The 26,882-nt window shown below is 48.5% G+C and overlaps 2 protein-coding genes across 3 annotated transcripts in view; one reads left to right on the top strand and one right to left on the bottom strand.

The window, feature by feature from the left end:
* Window positions 1–11,950, top strand: part of DNAI7 (dynein axonemal intermediate chain 7) — a 44,156-nt gene extending 32,206 nt beyond the window's left edge. The window contains exons 12-15 of the mRNA XM_088457098.1: window positions 3,796–4,010; window positions 6,214–6,378; window positions 9,212–9,325; window positions 10,932–11,950. Coding sequence (XP_088313224.1) covers window positions 3,796–4,010; window positions 6,214–6,378; window positions 9,212–9,325; window positions 10,932–11,201 — 764 coding nt within the window. The 3' untranslated portion in view covers window positions 11,202–11,950. The remainder of the gene's footprint in view (window positions 1–3,795; window positions 4,011–6,213; window positions 6,379–9,211; window positions 9,326–10,931) is intronic.
* IRAG2 (inositol 1,4,5-triphosphate receptor associated 2) overlaps window positions 11,193–26,882 on the bottom strand; it is a 108,937-nt gene continuing 93,247 nt past the window's right edge. For both annotated transcript variants that reach the window (XM_088457096.1, XM_088457097.1), the window contains exons 29-40: window positions 26,605–26,656; window positions 26,007–26,064; window positions 25,890–25,917; window positions 25,383–25,523; window positions 24,112–24,246; window positions 23,468–23,615; window positions 22,389–22,426; window positions 22,213–22,278; window positions 16,654–16,709; window positions 16,432–16,533; window positions 14,884–14,988; window positions 11,193–11,775 (exon numbers count right to left, since the gene is read on the bottom strand). In XM_088457096.1, coding sequence (XP_088313222.1) covers window positions 11,532–11,775; window positions 14,884–14,988; window positions 16,432–16,533; window positions 16,654–16,709; window positions 22,213–22,278; window positions 22,389–22,426; window positions 23,468–23,615; window positions 24,112–24,246; window positions 25,383–25,523; window positions 25,890–25,917; window positions 26,007–26,064; window positions 26,605–26,656 — 1,173 coding nt within the window. In that variant the 3' untranslated portion in view covers window positions 11,193–11,531. The remainder of the gene's footprint in view (window positions 11,776–14,883; window positions 14,989–16,431; window positions 16,534–16,653; window positions 16,710–22,212; window positions 22,279–22,388; window positions 22,427–23,467; window positions 23,616–24,111; window positions 24,247–25,382; window positions 25,524–25,889; window positions 25,918–26,006; window positions 26,065–26,604; window positions 26,657–26,882) is intronic.

Raw genomic sequence — 26,882 nt, 5'->3', positions numbered from 1 at the left:
CCTAGGCCACCCTTGTTCTTGATCCGTACACCATCAGCTTGTGATGATTGTGTCGAGAGGCCATGAGGTCCACCTCTGGTAGGCCCCATTTTGTCCACAAGGAGTTGAAACACTTCTGGGTGGAGAGACCATTCCCCGGCCTGTACATCGTGACGGCTGAGGAAGTCTGCTTCCCAGTTCAGAACTCCGGGCATGAGCACTGCTGAGATTGCCGGAAGGTGTTTTTCTGCCTATGTGAGAATGTGAGCCACTTCTGACATGGCTGGCCGACTTCGAGTGCGTTGTCGGACTGTACCTGTACAGGTCGTCCCTGAAGAATATGTTGCGCTAGAGTAAGGGCTTTGTACACTGCTTGAAGTTCCAACACGTTGATTGGTAGAGCTATCTCGACCGGTGTCCAGCGGCCCTGGTCACCGCACCCCAACCACGGAGACTGGCATCCGTCGTCAGGATCACCCAGTCCGGGACCCAGAATGGGCGTCCTCTGGTTAGCTGAGACGTCTGTAACCACCATGAGAGGGACAGATGAACCTTTGGAGAGAGAACCATTATTTGGGACTTTAATCGATGAAGCAATCCGTTCCACCTGGAGAGGATCAGGAGTTGCAGAGGTCTTGGGAGGAATTGGGCATACTCCGCCATGTCGAAGGTGGAGACCATGGATCCCAGGACCTGCATTGCTGAGTGAATGGACACTTGGCGAGTGTGGAGTAGTCTGCGCACACGTTGTTGCAGTGTGGAGATCTTGTCCGCTGTTAGGAAGATTCTTTAAGCATGAGAATCTAGGAGAGCCCCCAGATGGACCATTCTTTGTGAAGGAACCAGGGAGGATTTCTTCCAATTGATCAACCAGCTGTGATTCTGCAGAAAGGCAATGGTAACCTGAAGATGTTGTTGAAGAATCTCTGGGGAGCATGCTAATAGCAAGTGGTCGTCCAGGTATGGTAGCAGTCTGACTCCCTGACAACGGAGGTGAGCTGTCATAACTGCCGTAATCCTGGTAAAAACCCGTGTGGCTGTAGAAAGTCCAAAGGGCAGAGCCTGGAACTGGAAATGTTGCTGTAGAACAGCAAACCTGAGAAATATCTGGTGAGAAGGCGCTATAGGTAAGCTTCCTGAATATCCAGTGATACCATAAAGTCCCCAGGCTCCATAGCTAGGACTATAGAGCGCAGGGTTTCCATCCGAAACCTGGGCACCCTTATAAATTTGTTCAGGGATTTGGGGTTGAGAATTGGCCGGTAAAACCAGAAACAAGGTGGAATAATAACCTGTCCCTCTCCGAGATAGTTCCAGTTCCTCGATCACCCCCGCCTGCAGTAATGACTGAATATCCTTTTGTATAAGCAGGGCCTTGATTGGGTCCGAGTAAGGGCCTATGCAGAAAAACTGGTGGGGTGGTCATCTTAGGAAAGAGAGGTCTTACCCATTAGACCTCTTCCTGTACCCAAGCGTCTGAGGTAATTTGACGCCAGCCCTGGGCAAAGAGAAGAAGTCGGCCTCCTACCCTGGGATCCCCCAGAGTGAGGCCCGTCCCGCCAGGCGGACGGTTTATCCTCTGATTTTGCAGCAGGATGGCGGGTGGCCCAGGCCTGCTTGGACCGAGGTTTGGCGGACTTAGAGGAAGTGTGATGTCAAGGAAATGACTGACCTCTAGGTTTTCCTTGGGGACAAAAGACTTTAGCAGCCGCTGCAGATGGCAGAAAAGCAGTCTTAGAGTTGACAATCTTGTCCAAGTCAGGGCCAAAAAGAATGTCCCCCGTGTAAGGGAGCGATTCTAAGTCCTTCTTTGAGTCTGCATCCACCATCTGGGACCGCAGCAACAAAGAGCGACGGACAGACACTGACATGGACGATATTCTGGAGGTTAGAAGACTCACATCCAGCATAGCATCCCCTATATATGAAGCTGCATCTCTAATGTGAGCAACCAGGGAAAGCATGTCCTGAGAGGCATCCTCTGGGAGGAGCTCCTCAAGGGCGTCTGTCCAGCCTTCAATTGCTTTAGCCACCCCAGCAATAGCCATGGATGGGCGAGCAGAGGCTCCTGAAAGAGAATACATACATTTCAGACCAGCGTCTACCTTTTTATCCGTGGAATTCTTCAGCGAGAAAGCGGATGGAATAAGTACAGTAGAACTCTTGATCATCCTCGTGATATGAGAGTCCACTGCCGGGAAAGTCTCCCACTTCTTACAGTGATCAGCTGGAAAGGGATAACAATGGGTCAGTCTTTTATATGGCTGAAACCTTATACCGGGCGTCTGCCAGGCAGCCATCACATGGTCAACTAGCTGGTCAGATATAGGGAACTCTGCAGAATTAACCCTTTGGTGCTTTGACTTTGGAGCGGGTTCATCATCTTCTATGTGAAGTATATTTCTAACCACTTGTACTAGGGCAGGGATATTAATCTTTGCCTGCAGTTCCTCCTCCGCTGAGGGAGACTCAGTAGTAGATACATCAGACTCTCCTGCCGCGTCAGAGGACACCTCAGAATCTGAGAGGAGCGTGGACTGAGAGGAAAACGGAGGACGCTTATTTTTACTGGGTAGTGATTTCTCACCCTGTAATTTATTTATAACAGCTGTAGATACCATCATCTCTAAGGCAGCGGGCAGAGGAGGCACTGGTATAGTTTGTGCCTGTTGTTGAACTTCACAACTCCAGTGAGAAATGAAGTGTATATGGACCCTTAATACATCGGTATTGTTACGGACACAGAGAGAGAAAAGTGATGGGCAAAGTTTGACAGTATATGAAAATATCACACAGACACACACACAGCGCTAGCAGATCGCATACAATGCAGAAACGTAACTGCACAATTGGCACTAATATCAACTACTCAGACTCTAATGTCTGGCAGACTATAGCGCTTCATAACCTAGCTCCAGGGAGAGGTATGTAAGGGGACCCGGACCCAGCGTTTCCCTGAGAGCTGTGGCTGAGCCTTGGAGAAGATGGCCGCCAGAGACGTCTAAGGGGGCGTGGCCAGAGACGAAATGCAGCTCAGAGCGGTTTAGACCCTGCAGAATGGCGCTCTGAGCTGGGGGAGGTGGCGCTTGAACAGGGAATGCTGGCCTCCCCTGGCTGATTATTGACCTCAGGGACGCTGGTTTCCTGCACCATATGTACCCTGGTGGTCTTAGTGGAGCACACGGACTTCCCCGACGTACACACTCGGGGTCCCCTGGTCCGTCCCCTGAGACCGGAGGAAAGACTGCCCAAGTGCGGGTTACCGCTTCACCTTACCTGTCCCCTGTGTCTGAGTTGCAGTCTATGGTCATCCCGCGGGGCCAGCTAGCAAGGTCCCCGGGAGCCCGTCCAGAGTATCAGACGGAACTGGAGTCGCGATGCCCGGAGGGGTGATGGAGTGGCAGCACAGACGTGTCTTGGACACTCAGTGGTAAAATAAATAAAAACTATTAAATCAAATAAATAAAAGCTTATAGGCTGCCTAACGCAGCCCACTGTCTAATGGTGATCTGACTCCTGCAGACCCCAGCACTAACTGAAGGGCCTCTGGTTTGGGGGTGGGGTATAGGGGGAAGGACCAGTGCATCTTGGGATTCAACAGCTTTAACTGTCTGTTCCTAATCTCCACCTAAACCCCAAGGGCTCCCTGTGGATCCCTCTGGACCCTGAAGAAGAAACATATAATAGTTTGATGAGCGGAGTTAGATGTTAGTGGGAGAATAGAGGAGCAGATGATTACCTCTGTAGGGGAATCGCCATGTCCAGTCTACACTACTCTCATTCTTTTGTCACACAACATTTTTGTACACACTTTAGGCCAAAACTGGAAAACAGACCGGATTACAGAGAAAAAATACAATACGGCACTGCGAGAGTTGTCGTTCAGGATGGACGCCTTCCACACCTTCACGTTGCTTCAGGACTCCCACCTTAACATGCCGTACGAGTCATGGGAACTGACCCCCAATGGCCCGAACGAGGTGTCCCTCATGATCGCCTGCGCCTTCACTGACCTCCAGATCCAGATCAAGGTAATGAGAACGTGGTGCTAGGTCTCCCCATACAGGGTCTTTAGATTGAAAGCTCTTGTGCCCACTTTATGTATATCATCTGTCTTGTAAAAACGTGCTTTTCTTTGTTTTGTTTTCTACTGCTGGTTAATATAGGAAGAATAGAATAATATTTTATATTAGACATATAGGATGTCCAGTGATAGAAACCAGAAAATCCGCCAACAAATGTTTCATCCCAGAAATGCTGCTCATTTTCTCTCTCTCTATATTTTATATATATATAATGTAACTATTTGCTGTAGAGGAGGGTGAGCTGCCGCATGCAGGTGTGACAAGTGGAGAGCAGAGTCGTCCGTACATGCGCATGTAATAATGGGAAGTACAAACGCCATTTCTCTTGCAGCGAGGCTGGGGAACACTGGAGCATGGGATTGTAGGTTGGGGCTGGAGCTGGCACTTAATGTAAACTGTAGCTTTAATTCCTAAGCTCCCCCCCTGCAATCCCACAATTCCAGTCTTTGTTAAGTGCCTGAGGAGTAGGGTACGGTATAGAGGATCAGACAACCTTATAGGCTCCCAGTTCTCTCTACACCTACTAAACTCTAAACATTCAGTAAAAAATAATTTTTATAAAAATATCTAACTTATTCCTTATTGGGAATGTAAGAAAGATTAGGAAGGGACGGAGATGGATTCTGCAGGTAATGAGAAGCCACTAAAACAGTGGTTCCCAAACTTGACCCTCAGGGCGTCCTCACAGTCCAGGTTTTCAGGATATCTATACTTAAGCAGAGGTGACTTAATTAGTACCTCAGGGCCTGATTCAGAACCGGACGCTCTGACCAGAGCGCTCACTCTTAATCAGGGCCCTCCTACCTAAACTTGGAGCGGCCTCTTGGACGCTCGCATAGCTGTGGGTTACCACCCACAGCTTATGCGAGCGCCCATGATGATGGTCGCGATGGTCAAGACCATCGCGACCATCAGGCTTGCGACGAGACCCTGTGTTAGGGTCTCGCTGCCGCAAGCCCTGGAGTGATTTTGGCTCTATCAGAGCCAAAAGCACTCCCACTGACATCACTAGTGATGTCAGTGGGGCCGGACCCAGACGGAAGGCGTTCCCATGGGAACGCCTCCGTCTGGCAGCCACGCCCCCGGCACGCCCCCAAAAGGGGGCGTGCTGTCACTCACCATCGACAGCACGACCCCTTTGGTGCAAGACCCCGAGCGACGGCTACCCCGTCGCTCGCCGGGTCTTGCGCATGCGCACGTAGGAGCTCCCTCTGTCGTGCGCATGCGCATTTGGGTACCATCGACCCGCTTGCGAGCGTCCTGCGCTCGCGAGCGGGTCTGAATGAGACCCTCAGTCCGTATGACTATTCCATCTATGCACAAGCTGGGATAGCCTTAAAACCTGGACTGTTAGGGTGCCGTGAGGACCGAGTTTGGGAACCCCTACACTAAAGTCTCTGAAAATATGGTTATGAGGGAGATGTATCAAAGCTCGGAGAGAGAAAGTAACAACCAATCAGCTCCTGTCATGTTTGAAAAAGGAATTAGGAGCTAAATTGGTACTTTATCTCTCTCCAAGCTTTGATACATCTCCCCCTCAATCACTCAGAAGATTCTGTCATGTCACCTCATGGAACGTGGAACTATTACACCAGATGTGAGCGGAGGGGTCTAGGACACCACAGATCCCTGTTACTTTGTATATTAATTGCTTACATCTCATCTCACCATTAGGAGTATACTGTAACATTCCTATTAATACCAGCATCTGGTTATACTGTTCCTCTGTGTGCGGATAATAAATAGAGGCCTCTGCTCTGGACGCTTTCCCTTTACGGACACTTTTAGAAGGTTGGGGCTCATTAGTCTCACTCTTGTTTCCACTATCCGGCCTTCGGTCACGCGTCTCCCAGCCGTGAGGCTCCAAGTGGTGACATTGTGTCATTAGAATATACTCTGCACATGTAACCCCCGGGAGGGATACTCTGCACATGTAACCCCCGGGAGGGATACTCTGCACATGTAACCCCCGGGAGAGATACTCTGGCTTTACATGCTGAAAATGTGCAGAGTATCCCTCCCGGGGGTTAAATGTGCAGAGTATCCCTACCTAGTTCGCTATTGGTCGGAGAATGAAGGTCTGTATCTCCCATTGTAAGGAACCGTTGATTATAAGATCAGGGATAACGGAGATGTTTGTACAATGCAGGACGACCAGTGCAGACTGACCTCAGTATCTAACGTAGACAGCGACCTGTCCCCCGTCACGGGGAAGTGGATGACCCCTCTGTGCCTCAGGGCGGCCATGACAAGGGCCGGACTGAACGTCTTTCCTGCTGAAGACTCCGGGAAATATGTCAGTGTGAATAAGAAGGTAGGGACTATGTCTATCCTTTCAACTAAGTGCACAATGCAGACACAACAAAAACAGGGACTCTCACCCTCAGGCATTACACCACAGCTGCCCATATTTATCAGGTGCAGAATATCTACCATGAGGCTGGGGGAGTAACCTTATTCCTTATGGCAGAAAACCATTCTAACTAGATCCTAAATATTGGGATATTTTGTATTTATTAATTCTGGGAAATCTGAATATTAAATAAGCCACAATCTGGCACTTCCCTCACCTAATGTGCCCCGCTCATAGATCAGAGGCAAGTACGCCATCCTGCACCAGATTAAGAGAAGTAGAAGTGCACTGGTTAGAAGTATACCACCCCTCACTAACACTCAGTGATGTCACTGCTTACGAGTGATTGGATAGGCTGCATTCTCAGTGATGTCATTAGCTCCTAGAGACTGGATAGGCTGCATTCTCAGCGATGTCACTGGTTCCTAGTGACTGGATAGGCTGCCTTCTCAGTGATGTCACTGGCTCCTAGTGAACTGGATAGGCTGCCTTCTCAGTGATGTCACTGGTTCCTAGTGAACTGGATAGGCGGCCTTCTCAGTGATGTCACTGATTCCTAGTGACTGGATAGGCTGCCTTCTCAGTGATGTCACTGGCTCCTAGTGACTGGATAGGCTGCCTTCTCAGTGATGTCACTGACTCCTAGTGACTGGATAGGCTGCCTTCTCAGTGATGTCACTGGTTCCTAGTGACTGGATAGGCTGCATTCTCCGTGATGTCACTGGCTCCTAGTGAATTGGATCTCACAATAAATGAAAAGCAATTCCTCCTGCCCTTTTATCTCCTGATATAGTGGATGATCTAGAGTGACTCAATTGTACCCCAAATCACAGGCAGCATGTATTGAGAGAACATTTGTTTCTATAAGCAAAGCAGCAACCAAATTATAATGCCTGTTGGTTGGCAACAGCGGCCGGACCATGCCAGGTACACACAGACACCAGGTACAGACACCTGCGGCCGGACCATGCCAGGTACACACAGACACTTACATCCCACCTGCACAATTTAACCATTTTATTTGCAGACACATTTTGAGGGGAATTCAATATGAAACGTAAACTTTGCTGTCGAAGTTGATGTTTCATATCGGAGCTTTTACCTGGGATAAAGTATCGGGCGTGCAACCGCTTATCCCCGTATTCAATATGAAACTAACGAAAACGGGAGCCTGCGAAGTGGGATTTGCGTAAAGTTACGAAATTTTCCTGGAAAAAATTGTAGGACCCCTCTAAAGTTGTAAAAACATGGGGAATCACTATGGGTACCCCCGTTTTAGCCTTTAAATGAAAGTCGGGGATTTAAATAGCCGCAGCAGGTGTTTTTTCCCGACATTGAAGAAGTGATGCAGAAGAGCACTTAGGTTATTTTTTTTTCGTTTTTTTAAGTGGTCAAATCAAATTTGGGGTACATGAAAATGGGTACTAGCATATTTTGATGTCCCTAAAGTAAGTTTTTAAAAATTCTGCATTTGTGCCCCTGCCGCTAATAATCTATTCTACAATACACCTGCCGCTAATAATCTATTCTACAATACACCTGCCGCTAATAATCTATTCTACAATACACCTGCCGCTAATAATCTATTCTACAATACACCTGCCGCTAATAATCTATTCTACAATACACCTGCCGCTAATAATCTATTCTACAATACACCTGCCGCTAATAGCCTATTCTACAATACACCTGCCGCTAATAGCCTATTCTACAATACACCTGCCGCTAATAGCCTATTCTACAATACACCTGCCGCTAATAGCCTATTCTAGAATACACCTGCCGCTAATAATCTATTCTAGAATACACCTGCCGCTAATAGCCTATTCTAGAATACACCTGCCGCTAATAGCCTATTCTAGAATACACCTGCCGCTAATAGCCTATTCTAGAATACACCTGCCGCATACTTGCAGAATAACCCTGAACCTATTTCCCGATTGTTAAACAATTTTTTCCCATTTTTTTGTTTTCACCGCAATTTTTAAATAAATTTTTTGGGGTGTCCCTATTTTTTTTTAAAAACTTTTTTTTTTGACAGTTCTTTTTTAAATGTCATTCCCAGGGGTGCAGGCTATTTTTTTTAAGCCTGCACCCCTAAACCCCAATTCTGCACTTTTTTTTCGACACCTATTCAATGGTGAAAAGTTATCCCCGTTTTTTATCAAAGACTTTTCAAACCTGCAGAAAGTCTTTGGAATTGAATAGGGTGTAAAACTAAAACCTGCGATAATGACGTCATAGGTGCGATATTAACGCAAAAACTGAGTTTTCGCTCCCATATTGAATACCCCTGTTTGTATCAATAAAACCCCTGGATGCAGCAGAAACATGTCCATAGCTCAATAAAATAGTTTTGTTTAAACTTACTAATGTACAGTATACACAGAAGAGATCGCTAGTGTTGGCAGGGCATGTACTAATAGCCAATCAGACAGCCCACTAGTGCTAGGGACCCCCATCCTCCACTACTTGCACCTGCCCTTCAGCGTGCACTGGCACAAATACAGCCTGTAATATAACTCGTGTCTCGTCCATCTAGGCACAAGCTGGTGTTACGTTCCAGAACCACCTGCGTTTGCCCTCTGTACTGAGCCTGCACAGACTAAAGTCACCAGTTCTGTTCCTGTAATGACATGCCATCGAGCAGATGCAGAATAAGCCCCATGCCAATATGGGTAAGGGCTCACCCTGTATCAGCTTCATGGGGTGCAATCACAGGAACAGAATTCTATATTCTAGTACAAAGGCCACAAGATATTCTGTTCCATAATCTCCATCTATTTGCCGGCAGAATGAAGAGGCTGAGAAAATGGCGTACAAGGAAATGGCGCTACTGTCCCCGTCCTTTACTTTCAGCTGGAGCAAATGGAACCAGTCCTGCGGCTGCGATCAAATCATTGTTAAGGTCTGTATTATCCGTATACAAAAGCACAGCCTGCAAATCCTCTCTACTATACAGAAAGGTTATAGAAATAGGTGACCGTATTATCACTAACTAGCAAAGGGCGAGATCGCCAGCTACATATCGCTCTGTAGACAGCGAGACCGGACCGCTCTGTAGCGCTTGTGGTGACCTAATGCATCTGTACATACAGGGATTCCAATTCAATAATGGAGAAAGGCATTTACCATTCTAATGGGATCACCTTTATGCTGGGTGGGGAAGAGGGTCTGTTAGTATAGTTATTTAGCATACATGTATCAGATAAAATGTTGGAGGAAGGCTAAACAATGTTTATCTTTGCATCACGTAGGTATGACCTGTTTTAGGACTAAGTTATTTTAAGTGTATGTTCCCAAACTTCCATTGTAGTTGTGATAAAATTAAATACATCATCCCAGGTTCCATAATAGGGGTATGTATTAACAGATACAGTAAAAAGGTGAACAATGTCTAGATAGACACCAGATGTTAGACAGTCAATAGGTCGACTGGGACAAAAGGTCGACACTTGTTTTCTAGCCCTAATCTTCACCCTAACCGTCCTCTTGGTGCTTAACCCTAACAGTAGAGGTAGGTGCCTGACCCTAAATGTCCCTTCTAGTGCCTAACCCTCCATTAAGTGCCTAATCCTAACCGTCAGGATTTATTTTTTTTAGGGTTAGGCAATTACCCTGTGTCGAGCTTTGGACCTTGTCGACCTTACAGGTCATCCTTTTGTCAGTGTAACACCTGGCGTCTATCTAGACATAGACAGTAAAGAGGTTGACAAACTATAGTCCAGATCCCCATAATAGGACATTAACTTCCATTACAAAAAGCTTACATTTCAGCTAAACTCTGACATCACTGCCCCCTAGTGGTTATAGGAAAGCCTTTCCTGTTGCTTACACTGATTTAGATAGAGGAGCACCGCCCTCCTACCATGAGAGCCAGTGACAGAACACCCCTCAGTTATTCCATATAACAGGGGTTCTCAATTCCAGGCCCCAAGTATCACCAACAGGTCATGTTTTGTGGGGGGGTTTTAATCATGCATAGGGGTATATACAATTAGCCGCAGGGTTTGCCCCGCTGGTGGTGAGTCAATTAGTGGGGATTCCACGCGCGGGTGTCCGCGAGTCCAGCGCTGTCGTGCTTTACCTCGCACCTCATGTAGGTGTGAGGTAACAGCTGCACGAAGCCGCCCTGGTCGGCCTCGCGCGCGAGACAGTAACACTGTTTCCGCACTTCTCGCGGAAACAGTGTGTTCCCGTGCGCGAGAGCACATTTACCGGGGCGGGGAAAAAGCTATTTTATTGAATAGCTTAACCCCGCGCCGCGGGACTTTCGAGCCCCAATTACTCGCGGGAGAAGTCCCGCGGGTAATTGTCGGGTAATTGTATATGCCCCATAGGTGAATTAATCCATTTTGCTGGGTCAGTTATCCCACAGACCAAAATTCTCAATAATCATTACCCATTATTGAAACCCGAGGGTTGAGGACTACTGCCATATACTGTAGATTACCCAGCTCGTCTTTCCGCTGTGCCTTTGCCTGTGTGTCTGTAAAGTTACTGTTGATCTCTAGGTGAAAGAAAAATCTGACCCTCCTGCCGAAAACAACTGGTCCCTCTATATGCTGAGCACACAGAGGACCCAGCGTCTGAAGCTCTCAGAATCCAGCGAGACCTTTTCAGAGGAGCTTTACGATGGCAGCGAGTTCCACTCTACGCTGTATCACATGGTCAGAGATTACTGTAGTCCCGAAGCCACGGCGAGGCTGAAACACTCCCATCATCTGTTTATGTACTGCGCTTACCAGCTGCTAGACATGACCAGGGTGCTGACATACTCGTAAAACACAACTTTATTTAGGAATAAATATCACATCCATCCACATTCAGGCAGAAAACCAGCGCAGTGCATAATCCGTTACCAAATCTCAGCCCAAGACATTGCCCTATCCTAACATTCTCACATCATATATAACACATTGATAGTTTATTCATCCCGGTATCAGTTCATCATCACGTTACATCTCATCCTCTCTATAACCGGTGACCATTTATATTTTTATTAAATGCAAATACATTTTAAAACCTGATTAGTCCATAAGTAATCTGGACAACTGTACATAGACCACAGCTGCAAACTGTATCAAACTAATAAAATGTCCCAAGTCATTCTCTCAAACTGGAGGGGGCGCATTATGGCGGAGCCCAATATAGGGCCACAGCAGCTGTTGGACCGAAGTCCATGAAACTCCACTCCCAACGGGCGCTCCTTCTACCGGTTTCTGGAAGGTCAGGCCGGTCAGGAAGCTGAACAGCGAGATGAGCAGGACCGCGGTGAGGAGAGAGATCAGAAGGGGCTTGTTGGTGTTTGAGAAGGACGTTTTCAAGTGGGACGTCCAAGACGAAACTCTGCTGGAACTGTAAGGAAAAAACAAACAAAAAACTGAATTTAAAATTACAGTTATTAGTACGTTAAATAATGGAAACGGTCATTCTAATCGTGTTACAAAATTGAGTTAAGTCAAAATGCAGCACTCGTCTAGATATAGAATGCACATAGAACATTTGTACTTCTATTCAATGTACTTTAGGATGTCAAGAAATAAATGTAACGCATCCAAAAAACCTTCAAAACATCTCCTTGATACCCCTCCATCTCAGTCCTGTATATGCTCTCCTTGTGGTTGTAGAAAACACAGTGTCACAGAATCCTTAAATAAAGTCTCAGGGCCATATTCAATTAAACGCGAAAAGTCAGAATCCGCTGAAAAGTATCGCGGAAGAAGTCATTTCACAAGGCCGCCGTATTCGATTCCAAAGACTTTACGCGTACGTGAAAAGTCAATGCAATGTAATCGGCGGAAAAGTTTCACTTATGAATAGCAGGCGGAAAAAAGTGCAGAATTGGGGTTTTGGGTTGCAAACTTCAGCAAACTCCCCTGTACCCTTGGGATAGTCCCCAAGGGTGCAGGGGATGAAAAGATGAACTGATGAACTGTCCTAAAGTATTTTTAATTTTTTTTTTTTTTTTTTTAACACCCCCAAAAAGTTGGGGGACAAAGTTATAAACTAGCAAGAGAGACTTCTGGGGGATCCAAGTATGGGACAGGTGTTTTTTTGATGGCAGGTGGATTTTTTACGCGTTTTAAAACTTCACTTTAGCAACTTAAAAATATGCTAGCCCCCATTTTCAAGTACCCCAAATTTACTGGGAGTAGTTCTTTTCTCAAAAAAATACCGCCTAATGCTATTCTTCACCACTTGTGTTAAGTTGTGTCAATTGGTGCCAATTAGCGCATTAAGTACCCCAAATACCTTCATTAGGGCTAATCTGGGGCATCTATAGTGATTCCCATTGTTGGTGCATCTTTTGTGTGGTGTCAGGCTGAGTTCCCCATTTGTGACAGGACTTACCTTGTTTCAGTTTCACCGGTTGCCGTTTTCACGTCTTTTCTAATTGAATACGGCGAATAGTGGGAGCGCGTTCGATACTTTTCCGCATGCAAAACACGCTATGTAGGGGAAAAGTCCGGCATGCGGAAAAGTATAGCGGGTGCAAAACTAATTGAATACGGCCCCCAGTCCCAGATATTCCATTTTAAACGTGATGTCAATCCAACAGTGCGGCGTATCATAAACCAAATCCTTCACATACTTTACACACCGGGTCAATCTTTTTAACCTCCCCCAGAAATCCACTCCAGAAACCGGCACCTTTAGTGTCTGATTGGATAGTGATAACGTCCTTATCCTTAGACACTATGTAGTGCAGAGAGGTGGAAGTTACTCACCCACTAACTCCATCTCTGCTGGTCTCTCCTTCTGTCCAATTCGGCTGTAGTGTGGCCCTTTGTATGTGTGTATGTTACCTTATACTCAGATATAATAGTATTACTACTGTGTACTCTTATAGGTTGTCTTACTGAACCTCTCGATCATTGACATTAGAGTCTCTACTATGCAGTGGTTCTCAAACTCGGTCCTCAGGACCCCAACACAGGTCACATTTTCCAGGTCTCCTGGCAGGTGCACAGGTGTAGTCATTACTCACTGACACATTTTAAAAGATCCACAGGTGGAGCTGATTATTTCACTGGTGATTCTGTGAGGAGACCTGGAAAACATGCACTGTTTGGGGTCCCGAGGACCGACTTTGAGAACCTGTGCTCTAGTGTATCCTGCGGTCCTCACCATTATCTATACTGCATTTCTCATAACCAAGTCTCCTGAAGGCAGCCATCTTGTCAGACAATCCTCAATATAAGGTAACACACACACATACAAAGGGCCACCTACCCCCACTCTCTACAGCCGAACTGGACAGAAGGAGAGACCAGCAGAGATGGAGTTAGTGGGTGAGTAACTTACACCTCTCTGCACTACATAGTGTCTAAGGATAAGGACGTTATCACTAACCAATCAGATACTAAAGGTCCCCCACCTTACAGGGGGGGAATAAGGGGTATTCTGTCCAGGAGGGGCCACCACCTTACAGGGGGAGGGAATAAGGGGTATCCTGTCCAGGAGGGGCCACCACCTTACAGGGGGAGGGAATAAGGGGTATCCTGTCCAGGAGGGACCACCACCTTACAGGGGGAGGGAATAAGGGGTATCCTGTCCAGGAGGGACCACCACCTTACAGGGGGAGGGAATAAGGGGTATTCTGTCCAGGAGGGACCACCACCTTACAGGGGGGGAATAAGGGGTATTCTGTACAGGAGGGGCCATCACCTTACAGGGGGGGGGGGGGGGGGGGGGGAGAATGAGGAGTATTCTGCACAGGAGGGGCCACCACCTTACAGGGAAAGGGGAATCAGGGGTATTCTGTCCAGGAGGGGCCACCACCTTACAGGGGGGGAATAAGGGGTATTCTGTCCAGGAGGGACCACCACCTTACAGGGGGGGGGGGATAAGGGGTATTCTGTCCAGGAGGGGCCACCACCTTACAGGGGGGGAATAAGGGGTATTCTGTCCAGGAGGGGCCACCACCTTACAGGGGGAGGGAATAAGGGGTATTCTGTCCAGGAGGGGCCACCACCTTACAGTGGGAGGGAATAAGGGGTATTCTGTCCAGGAGGGACCACCACCTTACAGGGGGGGAATAAGGGGTATTCTGTCCAGGAGGGACCACCACCTTACAGGGGGGGAATAAGGGGTATTCTGTCCAGGAAAACAATATGTAACGCCCAGGTATAGTAACAGACATCATGCAAATCAGCAAATGTGGGCGGATTTAAAAGGGCTCCAAATATTTATGATATATAAACATTTACATTGAAACAGGCACCAAAAATTACAGCAATAGGGAAGGGAGCAATTTAATGTATGGTAACCAATTTAAACAGACTAAACATTCTCGGGAGACTATTGTGCCCTTAATGTATGTAATCAGCATTTACACAAAAAACAAACAAACACCTTTTGAAACCGAGGACTAATATTTGTGGACACTTCAGTGTAAAAATATATACAAAGATAATTCTAAATACATTTCATATAAACGTTAACGTGTGACTATTTACGTACAAGGACACCGGCTTTGCTGGAGAAAGTGTCTTCTGGAGAAAGCTTCCTCTCCTTATTATCTCCACCTCCTCCATAACCTCCGGTAACTCTGCGTTGGGGTCATCCCTTGTAGAACACAAATATTATACTTCAAACAAAAAACGCTCAAATCAATGAGATACTGATCAGGTTCCCCTTCCCCCCCCCCAAATCAGAGGGGGGAACATAACATTCCATTGGTTCATGCTATAGCCCAGTCTGATCTGCTATGAGCCTTAATCAACGTCTCTATCACCTGGTAAGGTCCTTCTTTGCTCCCCGACCATCTGATGGGATCGGTACGAATGACTACCGGACCTATGGTCCCGCGGTTCAAAGACCGGCAGCGGTGAAGATCCCGACAGGTAAGAAAACTAACTATACCTAACCCTCTCCCCCCCTTCCCCCAACCTTCCCTTAGGGGTGCCTAACCCTAACCTCCCCCCTTCCCCCAACCTTCCCTTAGGGGTGCCTAACCCTAACCTCCCCCCTTGGTGCCTAATCCTAATCTCCCCCCATAATGACTAAACCTAACCCCCCCCCTCCCCATAGCCTAAACGTAACCCTCCCAAGAAGGGGGGGGGGGGGAAATGGGTGCCTAACCCTAACCCCCCCCCCCCTTCCTTTAGCCTAATGCTGCCCATCCACTAGGCGATTAAACCTAGCGATAACGACGGTCGTTATTGCTCCATCGCTTGGTAATCGGCCGCAAATCGGGCAGTAAAAGGTTAAAAAGGACCGCCGTCAGGTTGCCATGTTCGGGGATAATTGATCTGCATACACTGAACGTCTGAACGTTCATTGTATGCAATTCACCCCGCGGGAGACGACAGCGTCGTAATCGTGCCGTCGTCTCCCGCATCGTGTAATGGATGGGCAACTTAACCCTAACCCTCCCGGGGGGGTGCCTTACCCAAAGTCATCCCCGGGAGCCCCTAACCTAACCCTCCCCTCGGCTATCCACCGCCCGGCTTACCTTCGTTCGGTGTGCTGGGCGTCGGGCTCCCGGCGTAGGGATAATGATAGGCATCGGGATTTCGCCGCCTATCATTAGTCCCCTGTCGGGATTGCACATTCGGGAAGCCGGCGGTCGGCTTCCTGACTGCATACCCATCTGATATAGGCAGAAAACAGGTCACAGGACATTCTGCGGTGCCCTCAGAATACATAAATTGCCTCCTCCTTTACAAGATGCCGCACAACTAAACTGCATTTGTGTGTACTGAAGAAAGAGCAGTTTATCCCATTGTCACATAACCATAAAGGCAAGACAGTACTGAGATCATCTAGAAGAGGCTGAACGCATGTATGGGCTGATTCTACACCTCTGTTCAGTTTCAGGAAAACCAACTTTGGTCTACATGAAATAAATGAAAGACACCAGCATCGTACAGTGGCTTCTATGTCCCATTGGTGCGATAAGTGACTCCACAGCCCAAAACATAAATGACCATTATTCTCCATTGTTGGGTTTCCCATGTCATGGCGGATATAAATATCACATTAAAAATAGAAACACTTCAAACTCACTCTCTTATAAAGTTCTCTTCACATGTGTCCGTTCGGGTGTAATTATCGACAAAACGCTGCAGCGTGGGACGGTTTTCGTTCTGTCTGGAGCCTACCAACTTCCTGTGAAATGGAAAACACAGGAAGTGAAATGAACGCAGACACTGCGAGCTGCGATTATAGAATGGCCATTATAAAAATTATAGTATTAATTGGTTTAGAAAAGGGAACAAAATCGCTCACCAACTATTAGACCGCTTGTGTAATTTTCCATCAAGTTTGTCTCCTGCAAACATGTCCTGCACGTGGGATATAAATACAGACATAGCCCTTCTGCATCAGGTCTTAGCGACATAATCTGTGACATGCACTTGGATATGACACACTGATAAATCCACCACTTGAAACCAAAAAGTAAGATATAGAGATCTAATGATAATCAGTGTGGTTACATAACAGCCCCCCACCCACCAGTTAGGGCTCCATACATAGTGCCTAGTATTACTGTCAATTAGTAATGCAGCACAGTGCTCCTCAGCACCAGACTGTAGGGAAACAGGGTATTACATTTATAGGGCACCACAAGTGGTCCACAGCGCCGTACATACAGTACAGGGTGCACAGAACATTACAGTAACCAGAACATAAACCGAGCACAAGTAACAATTCGCACCACAATTCTCCATACACAGTACAGATGGGAAGGTGAAGGCTGTCATTGAAGTGCTTGAGACAGTGGGGAGGAGGACCCTGCTCCTAGGAGCTTACAATCTAGGGAAGAGGGGAGACAGACAGATGACATGAGGCATGAGTGTATAGAAGGGGACCGGAGTGCAGGAAGTAGGCAAGTAAAAAAGATGGCGGAGGCAGGAGGGAGAGCGACCTGGTGACACTTATGTAGGGGAAGGGTATGCTTTGATGAACAGGTGGGTTTTCAGTGCACGTTTGAAGCTCTGCAAGGTCGGGGAGAGCCTGAGTGAGGGAGCTCATTCCAGTGGAGGGGGGCTGCACGGGCAAAATCTTGGACACGAGCATGAGATGAAGTAACCAGGGTGGAGGAGAGGTAACAGTCATTGGCAGACCGGAGAGAGCGGGAGGGAGTGTGTAAGGAGCTGTAGGGAGCAGTAGAGTTAGAGAGGGCCATGTATGTGAGGGTGAGGAGTTTGATGAGTATTTTGTAGGGGAATGGGAGCCAGTGCAGGTCTTGACAGAGGGGAATGGCGGGAGAGGAAGATAAGTCTACCTGCAGCATTGAGAACAGATTGGAGGGGAGCAAGATGGCAATACGGGAGGCCAGTAAGGAGAAGGTTGCAGTGGTGGAGCAGAGAAATGATTAGTGAATGAATAATCAGTTTGGTAGCATTCTGGGAGAGGAAAGGCCTAATGCGAGCGATGTTGTGTAGCTGGAACCGACAGGATTGAGCCAGAGATTGAATGTGGGGGGCGAAGGAGAGGGTGGTGTCAAGGGCGACACCCAAGCAGCGAAGTTGGGGAACAGGGGAGATGGAGTTGTCAACAGTGAGAGAGATTGGTGGGGGTGGAGATTGTTAGGGGTGGTGGGTGGAGAGATGTTGAGCTTCAGAAATCGCTCAGACATCCAGGAAGAGATTGTTAGGCAGCTGGATACCTGAGAGGACAGAAAGGGAAGAGTTCAGAAGAGGAGAGGTAAAATTGTGTGTCATCGGCATAGGTGGTATTGGAGACAGAAGGATCTGAGGAGTTCTCCTAGTGAAGAGCAGGGGGCCCAGGACAGAACCCTGCAGGACACCAACGGGAGGGATGGAAGGGGGTGAGGTGAAACTGAAGGCAGATACAGAAAAGGAGCAGCTGGTGAGGTAAGAGGTGAACCAGTCATGGACAGAGTTAGAGAGGCTATAGGTCTGAAGTGTGCGGAGGAGAGGTCCAGGAGGATGAGTAGAGAGCAGTGGACCCTGGATTTGGCTGCAAGCAGGTCATTGGTGACTTTGACCAGGGCTGTTTTAGTGGAGTGAAGTGGGTGAAAGCCAGATTGAGTTGTCAGAGAGATAGCTGGTGAGGCGGCTGTAGACAAGCCGTTCAAATAGTTTGGAGGCGAAGGGGAGGAGAAATGGGGTGGTGGTTAGCTGGTGAGGACGGGTCAAGGTTGGTTTTTTCTTTAGAATAGGTGTGAGAAGAGCTTGTTTGAATGGTGAGGGAAAGATGCCGGAGAGAGAGATAAGTTGAAGGGGTGTGCAAGATGGGAGCAGGCAGTGGCACAGAGGGAGCAGAGAAGGCGGGAAGGGAGGGGTCAAGGGGGCAGGTGGAGGGGGGAGAGGACAAGATGAGGACCTAGTCGTCCGTGGTGGGGCAGAAGGAGCGCAAGGTGGGGTGGCCAGGAGGATCGGATGGTGGGGCTGCAGCAAGAAGATTGGAGATTTTGTGTCGGATTGCCTCCTCCTCTTCCAAAATTGAAGCAAAGTCAGTTGCAGTGAGGGAGAATGGGAGGAGAGGAGGGGCGAAGGAGAGTGTTGAAGGTACCAAAGAGGCTGCGGGGATTGGAGGGCTGAGAGGAGATGAGCAACTGGAAAAAGGATTGCTTGGCGAGGGAGAGGGCTGAGCTGAAGGAAGAGAGGACAAACTTGAAGTGGAGGAAGTCCGCCAGAGAGCGAGATTTCCTCCAGAGGTGCTCGGTGGTGCATTTTTGGAGAAACCGGATCAGCTTGGAGTGCCAGGGTTGGGGTCTGGAACGACAGAGGGGGACAGAGGAGATGGGGCAACAGAATCAAGTTCAGGAGGTGAGGGTGATGTTGTAGAAGGAGGCCACCTGGGAGAGGAGAGTATCAAGTGAGGACAAAGCGGCAGGGTTGAGAGTCAAGATTGCACCTGGTGACTGTGGCTTGGGTGAGGGGAGGAGTTGAGAGAGTGAAGGGGAGTCAATGGTGGTCAGAGAGGGGAAGGGAGAGTGACAAGTCAGAGAGCACACAGAGGGGTGAAGACAAGGTCAAGGGAGTGGGCAAGATAGTGGGTGGTGGTCCATTGAGAAAGTCCAAAGGAGGAGGGGAGGGCAAGAAGATTGGTGGATGCGGGATAGTGATGTCAATAGGATTAGAAGGTCTCAGTCTACCAGGAATACGAAAAAACAGTGGGAGTAGGGATGATATTAGTAGTATAGGGTGTACCAGTGTGAGTAGTATAGGTGGGAGTAGGGGAGGTGTGAGGGTGTACCAGTGTGAGTAGTATAGGTGGGAGTAGGGGAGGTGTGAGGATGTACCAGTGTGAGTAGTATATGTGGGAGTAGGGTAGGTGTGAGGGTGTACCAGTGTGAGTAGTATAGGTGGGAGTAGGGTAGGTGTACCAGTGTGAGTAGTATAGGTGGGAGTAGGGTAGGTGTGAGGGTGTACCAGTGTGAGTAGTATAGGTGGGAGTAGGGTAGGTGTGAGGATGTACCAGTGTGAGTAGTATAGGTGGGAGTAGGGTAGGTGTGAGGGTGTACCAGTGTGAGTAGTATAGGTGGGAGTAGGGTAGGTGTACCAGTGTGAGTAGTATAGGTGGGAGTAGGGGAGGTGTGAGGGTGTACCAGTGTGAGTAGTATAGGTAGGAGTAGGGGAGGTGTGAGGGTGTACCAGTGTGAGTAGTATAGGTAGGAGTAGGGTAGGTGTGAGGATGTACCAGTGTGAGTAGTATAGGTGGGAGTAGGGTAGGTGTGAGGGTGTACCAGTGTGAGTAGTATAGGTGGGAGTAGGGTAGGTGTACCAGTGTGAGTAGTATAGGTGGGAGTAGGGGAGGTGTGAGGGTGTACCAGTGTGAGTAGTATAGGTAGGAGTAGGGGAGGTGTGAGGGTGTACCAGTGTGAGTAGTATAGGTAGGAGTAGGGGAGGTGTGAGGATGTACCAGTGTGAGTAGTATATGTGGGAGTAGGGTAGGTGTGAGGGTGTACCAGTGTGAGTAGTATAGGTGGGAGTAGGGTAGGTGTACCAGTGTGAGTAGTATAGGTGGGAGTAGGGTAGGTGTACCAGTGTGAGTAGTATAGGTGGGAGTAGGGTAGGTGTACCAGTGTGAGTAGTATAGGTGGGAGTAGGGTAGGTGTACCAGTTTGAGTAGTATAGGTGGGAGTAGGGGAGGTGTGAGGGTGTACCAGTGTGAGTAGTATAGGTGGGAGTAGGGGAGGTGTGAGGGTGTACCAGTGTGAGTAGTATAGGTAGGAGTAGGGGAGGTGTGAGGGTGTACCAGTGTGAGTAGTATAGGTAGGAGTAGGGGAGGTGTGAGGGTGTACCAGTGTGAGTGGTATAGGTGGGAATAGGGGAGGTGTGAGGGTGTACCAGTGTGAGTAGTATAGGTGGGAGTAGGGTAGGTGTGAGGGTGTACCAGTGTGAGTAGTATAGGTGGGAGTAGGGTAGGTGTGAGTAGTATAGGTGGGAGTAGGGGAGGTGTGAGGGTGTACCAGTGTGAGTAGTATAGGTAGGAGTAGGGGAGGTGTGAGGGTGTACCAGTGTGAGTAGTATAGGTGGGAGTAGGGGAGGTGTGAGGGTGTACCAGTGTGAGTAGTATAGGTGGGAGTAGGGTAGGTGTGAGGGTGTACCAGTGTGAGTAGTATAGGTGGGAGTAGGGTAGGTGTGAGGGTGTATCAGTGTGAGTAGTATAGGTAGGAGTAGGGGAGGTGTGAGGGTGTACCAGTGTGAGTAGTATAGGTGGGAGTAGGGGAGGTGTGAGGGTGTACCAGTGTGAGTAGTATAGGTGGGAGTAGGGTAGGTGTGAGGGTGTATCAGTGTGAGTAGTATAGGTAGGAGTAGGGGAGGTGTGAGGGTGTACCAGTGTGAGTAGTATAGGTGGGAGTAGGGGAGGTGTGAGGGTGTACCAGTGTGAGTGGTATAGGTGGGAATAGGGGAGGTGTGAGGGTGTACCAGTGTGAGTAGTATAGGTGGGAGTAGGGTAGGTGTGAGGGTGTACCAGTGTGAGTGGTATAGGTGGGAATAGGGGAGGTGTGAGGGTGTACCAGTGTGAGTAGTATAGGTGGGAGTAGGGTAGGTGTGAGGGTGTACCAGTGTGAGTAGTATAGGTGGGAGTAGGGGAGGTGTGAGGGTGTACCAGTGTGAGTAGTATAGGTGGGAGTAGGGTAGGTGTGAGGGTGTACCAGTGTGAGTGGTATAGGTGGGAATAGGGGAGGTGTGAGGGTGTACCAGTGTGAGTAGTATAGGTGGGAGTAGGGTAGGTGTACCAGTGTGAGTAGTATAGGTGGGAGTAGGGTAGGTGTACCAGTGTGAGTAGTATAGGTGGGAGTAGGGTAGGTGTGAGGGTGTACCAGTGTGAGTGGTATAGGTGGGAATAGGGGAGGTGTGAGGGTGTACCAGTGTGAGTGGTATAGGTGGGAGTAGGGGAGGTGTGAGGGCGTACCAGTGTGAGTAGTATAGGTGGGAGTAGGGGTGGTGTGAGGGTGCACTGGTGGGAGTAGGGTAGGTGTGAGTGTACCAGTGTGAGTGTATGATAAAGAGTTGGGTTATCACAGTATGTGTACGGATGTGAAGGCTTGGGGGCATGGAACAGCCATTTATGTGAAGCCCACCATTTAACCATGGCAATTATATTACACTACTATAATGCCACTAACTCAGTCTCCTCCTAATTTCCATAATATGTTACGTGCCATGGAGAAGTATGGCTACAATGGGGGGAGAGACTAAATATAATATGCCTACATATTATAATGTGGGTATTCTGATAACACTACATCTGCGCCTCACCCTCCCTCCCCCCAGTATAGCGGCCTCATATGTTTGGCCATAACTTTCATGGGTAAAGTATCCTCTTCATATCTGCACAGACTGAAGAAGTTAAAATACAACTCACCATAGGAGAACCAGTACCAATGCCTCTCGGATAAGCCGGCATACTGACCCTCCTGGCAGGAGATACCTGACACAGAAACCAAAATTAATTGCCGAGCAATGAGCACATATATCAAGAAACACAACCCAACCCATGAAAGCCGACATCGGCACTCGGCACCCCACACCAGAATTTACCTTACTCGCTATAGCAGACACCAGCTTATGCGGATCTTCTGCAAGGGAACACAAAGCAGGAAAGTGTATTTAATCATTTGTGCAATACCTCCTTCTGGCCTGTAGATGTCACCATTACTATAGCCATCTACGTAGATTAAGCTCTAACAACTGGTGGCTCTCAGCAACAGATTGACGACCAGAGAGGTTAGAGCAATGCAATTAGTGGTACGTGAATTATCCAAACAGCGCTATCTAAGCGTCTTTCCAATAAGACAATGTAACTATAAGAACTAGATAAGCATTTTCTCTGGGCCCATTACATGGATTGGGTTGCCAATGGCGACATGACTAAGTCATCTTATGGCAGAACAACCAGTACAGAACAGTAGAAAGGATCCTATTCGCACAATCAGGGCCCTGAAGCTAACTATGGGCCTGATTCAGAGCCGCTTGCTATTTGCGGTCGTTCGTTTTATAAAAAGGGGTGGCTATTCAAATGAACAGTTCTCACTTTGCGATCTGTTCACGCCTCTAAGTCTGAACGAGCGAGCAAAACTTGCGGTTGTAATTTTGAAAAATACGCCCCCTTGCCGCTCGCACCATACATCATGTCCGCTATTAGATTAATCGAGTACATCGTACAGCGTATGAACTGCTCGCTATTCTTGTGGTTGGTTTTTTCAACCGCTATTTTGCGAGCAGTTCTGAGTTAAAAAAAACCCCAAGTGACGTGGTCAATGACGCTGCTGGATTAATTATGCACTCCCTTAAAACGCCCGTTTTGACCTTTAAGCACGCCTGCGTTCTGAATTCCACTCCCCGTTTTCAAGCACCTTCCCCTGTTACCACCCACATACGCCTCCTCCTGTCACTCAAAGTAGCAGGCACTCGCTATATAGCGAACAAACGATTTTCGGCCGCACTGACTGGTTCGCGCATGCGTGTTGCAATCCGTACGCATGCGCAGATGAGCAATCATCAGTCAGAACGAACGAGCGGCCGCTTACGAGCGGCTCTGAATGAAGCCCAATGGTCTATGTGTGAAGCTCCCTGTTACACTGTTAGGGCCTCAATATACAGTAATCACTAACAGAGACCTCTGTCGGCGGAGGTGCTGCTGCTGCGCTCGTTCTGTTGCATGGTCTCCCGCAGCTCCTCCAGTTCGGCGTGCTCTTTGGCGTACATGCGCTTCAGATTCTCAACGTGCTGGATCATCACCTCCACCGCTTTGCTGACACGGCTTTCCTAAAATCACAAAGAGCGTTACTCCAGGGGCACTAAATGCCGACACGTCTATCGAAGCAAACGGGGGGTCAACGTTGCGCGGTTCACTAAACTGGAGCAGCGTCTTTCAGAAGGTGCCACAAAATTCACACATCGGAAGTCTAATATACACATTTACCAGCATTTTCTATACATGTCCCTGCCTGCATCTGATGAGGGGAGAAATGTACCCGCAGTCCACTAGAACGCTGCTGAAATATGTGATATTTTGGCATTTTCAACCACAGATTTCAGGAATAGGGAGTAGAACGTATAAGTATTCTGTAATTATACTGACACCTGCATTTTATTTTATATAACGAAGCCTCAAGGGTGAGGGATGGCTGCAATATTAGTAATATTTCCCATAAAAGGTGCTGATCGGTGACATACAGGTTAATGAACATTTTTCTAGAGCAGACTGAAATCTTCTGTCGCGTTTGTTCCCTATGTTTTAGTTACAGACGTCTCCGGTCACCTGATGAATGGCTCCCAGCATCTCCGCCCGGCTGGCCACCCGCGTCGTGTGTTGGCTGAGGAACTGCAAGCGGTTCTCCAACTTTTTCACAAGCTCATGTGTTTGATTATCTTCCTCACAGAACGGGGTCAGGGTCTGCAGCAAGAAACTAAATCGGGTCACCTCCATAGTGGTTCTATTAGGAGTTTAAAACCGAATTAATGGGCACAAGTTAAAGCGTTCGCTGAGGCGGCCATTTTGTGGACTGATATAATACGCCTAACAGGGCAGCCTCCTACTAGCGACATCACCAAGGCATAGTGGACCTCATTCAGAGGCAGTCGTTAGATGCAAGCGGTCGCACTGAATCAGGGCGGCCGCTTGCATCCTGAACGGCAGCCTCCTTGTCGATCGTTAAGCTGTGGGTTACCACCCACAGCTTAACGACCGACCAGGTTGATGGTCGCGATGGTGATCACCATCGCGACCATCGGGGCTTAAGACCAGACCCTAAGGATGGGTCTGGGCACTCGTAAGCCCCAGGGAGCTTCCTGCTCTTATGGAGCAGGAAACTCCCCACTGACATCACTGATGATGTCAGTGCGGCCGCCCACAAAACGGTAGGCGTTCGTAAAGGAACGCCTCCGTTTTGGAAACCACCCCCCCGGCCCGCCTACCAAACGGGGGCAGCTGTCGATCAATATCGACATCCGCCCCTTTGGTAACGAGCTCCGGAGCAACAGTTTCTCTGTCGCTCCAGAGCTTGCGCACGCACAGTACGGCCGCTGCGGGTGCGCAGGCCAAACAATCGAGTTGGTTACGAGCGCATCGGTGCTCGCGACCGAATCTGAATGAGGTCCAGAGAACCTGACGAAATGATGGTCCGAGTATCAGTATAGCCCACAAAATGGCCGCCTTGTGTACAGAGGGCAGCTGCTCTGTAAAAGCAGCACTACTGCCAGAAGTCATTTGCCATTCAAAAATGGCTGTATGAGGACGGTGTAAGGGTTGCGACCAAAGACTAATGTCAGTGATTGTGGCTGGTCAATGGTCCCGCCACATTCGCCCCCTGCCATAGTGGCGCACAACGTGTGACAAGCCTCAGAGGATTGGGTGGAGCTAGTCTTTAAGATCAGGCCTGGCCAACCTGTGGCTTTCCAGCTGTTGTGAAACTACAAGTCCCAGCTGATCAGTGGGAGGGTATGCTGGGACTTGTAGTGTCACAACAGCTGGAGTGCCACAGGTCGGCCAGGCCCGCTTTAGATGGTGGCGCAGGTTTAGGACAAGCTTACTTCTAGGAGTTTTTTACAGCCCGCCAGCTCCTTCTTCAGGTTCTCTTCTGCTAAATCACGGGATCTTTCCTCAAGACGCAGCCTTTTATCCAGAGTAAATATGTCGCACTTGAATCCAAGTGACAAACGCAGGAACTCGGTCTAACAGAAAAAGGTCGTTAAAGAGATGAATATTTTCTCAATACATATAAATATTTTTTAATTAAAACCTTTGTTCAACATTACACCAAAGCAGAACTCGGTGCAATACCCTCTCTAAGCCTGAAGGTGGCGCCCATGCAGCTGCCGAGCGTTATATTACACAGCCCATGTGACCAGAGGAGAAACCACACAAACACAGGGAGAACATACAAACTCCACAGATAGGTCGCTGGATGGAATGGATCCCATCATCCCAGTGTAGTTTTTTTAGTCCTGCTTCTAGCTAGGAAACTGCAAGGCGGCCGCACAGGACTATGAAGCCTCAGGCGGCTGTGCCCGGTGCCTCCGTGGTCGTACAGGACTTACCTCCATCCCGCGCTCATTGTTGGAGCAGCTGCAATTATAAAAACATTAATGAGCCATTACCGAGAAAAAAATATATATAGGTATTAAAATCCCAAAGCAGTTTAGCTGAATACTTACTCTTCTTCCTCCTCAGACTGCGAGTTCTTCACAGCGGGGGCAGCAGAAGCTCCTACAGCTACAGAGAGAATAATAAAGTATAAAAACAGAAAGGCCCGTAATAGTGTAAGTGTTCGAGTCCTCCCCGGGGCTGACCATTGTGTCCACTGACCGGCGAGCGACAAGTCTGCAAATACTGCACCGTGTCCACCATTTATGTGTGTGTAGGTATTGCTGGAAGTCTGGGCGACTAAGTCTAAACGCCCAACTGTCCCAATTCTAAGGGATTTGTCCCAGAACCCCCCCCCCCCGCCCCCTCCACCCTTCCCCCTAGACAGTCCTCACAGCTGGATGCAAGTCCCACTCACGGATGGGTGTGACTAGAAGTTGAGTGTGGCCTTCAGATGCTCCAGTCATGTCAATGGGACACTGCCTTGTACCCGGCTGTGGGCTACTACACACCATGCCCTTTTCCGATCTACAAAGTAGGCCTTAAGCTGCCAGTCTTGGGCAAATACTATTTATGACCAAATGTCAAACACGGTCACTAGTATTTGTCTAGTGCAACCCATCCCCCCCCCCCCCCTCTTTTAATCCCCTAACAAAAGCAAAATGTCACCTTCGTCAGGAGAGGCCTCATCCACGTTGCTGGATTTCCCGCCTGCAGCTTCCTACATGGTGGAGAAGGAAGAATATAAACTACAGCAAAAAGTAACTTTCCCCTACTAGAAACCAGGATCAGTCATCCCGCCCTGTAGATGTAGTGCCCCCCACTCATACCGCCCTGTAGATGTAGTGCCCCGCAGTCACCCCGCCCTGTAGATGTAGTGCCCCGCAGTCATCCCGCCCTGTAGATGTAGCGCCCCCAGTCATGCCGCCCTGTAGATGCAGCGCCCC

Source organism: Taudactylus pleione, unplaced genomic scaffold, assembly GCF_031769625.1.
Source record: "Taudactylus pleione unplaced genomic scaffold, aTauple2 ptg000738l, whole genome shotgun sequence".
Lineage (NCBI taxonomy): Eukaryota > Metazoa > Chordata > Amphibia > Anura > Myobatrachidae > Taudactylus > Taudactylus pleione.
The sequence above is the reverse complement of the archived record's forward strand: the minus strand, read 5'-3'. Positions and strand labels throughout refer to the sequence as shown.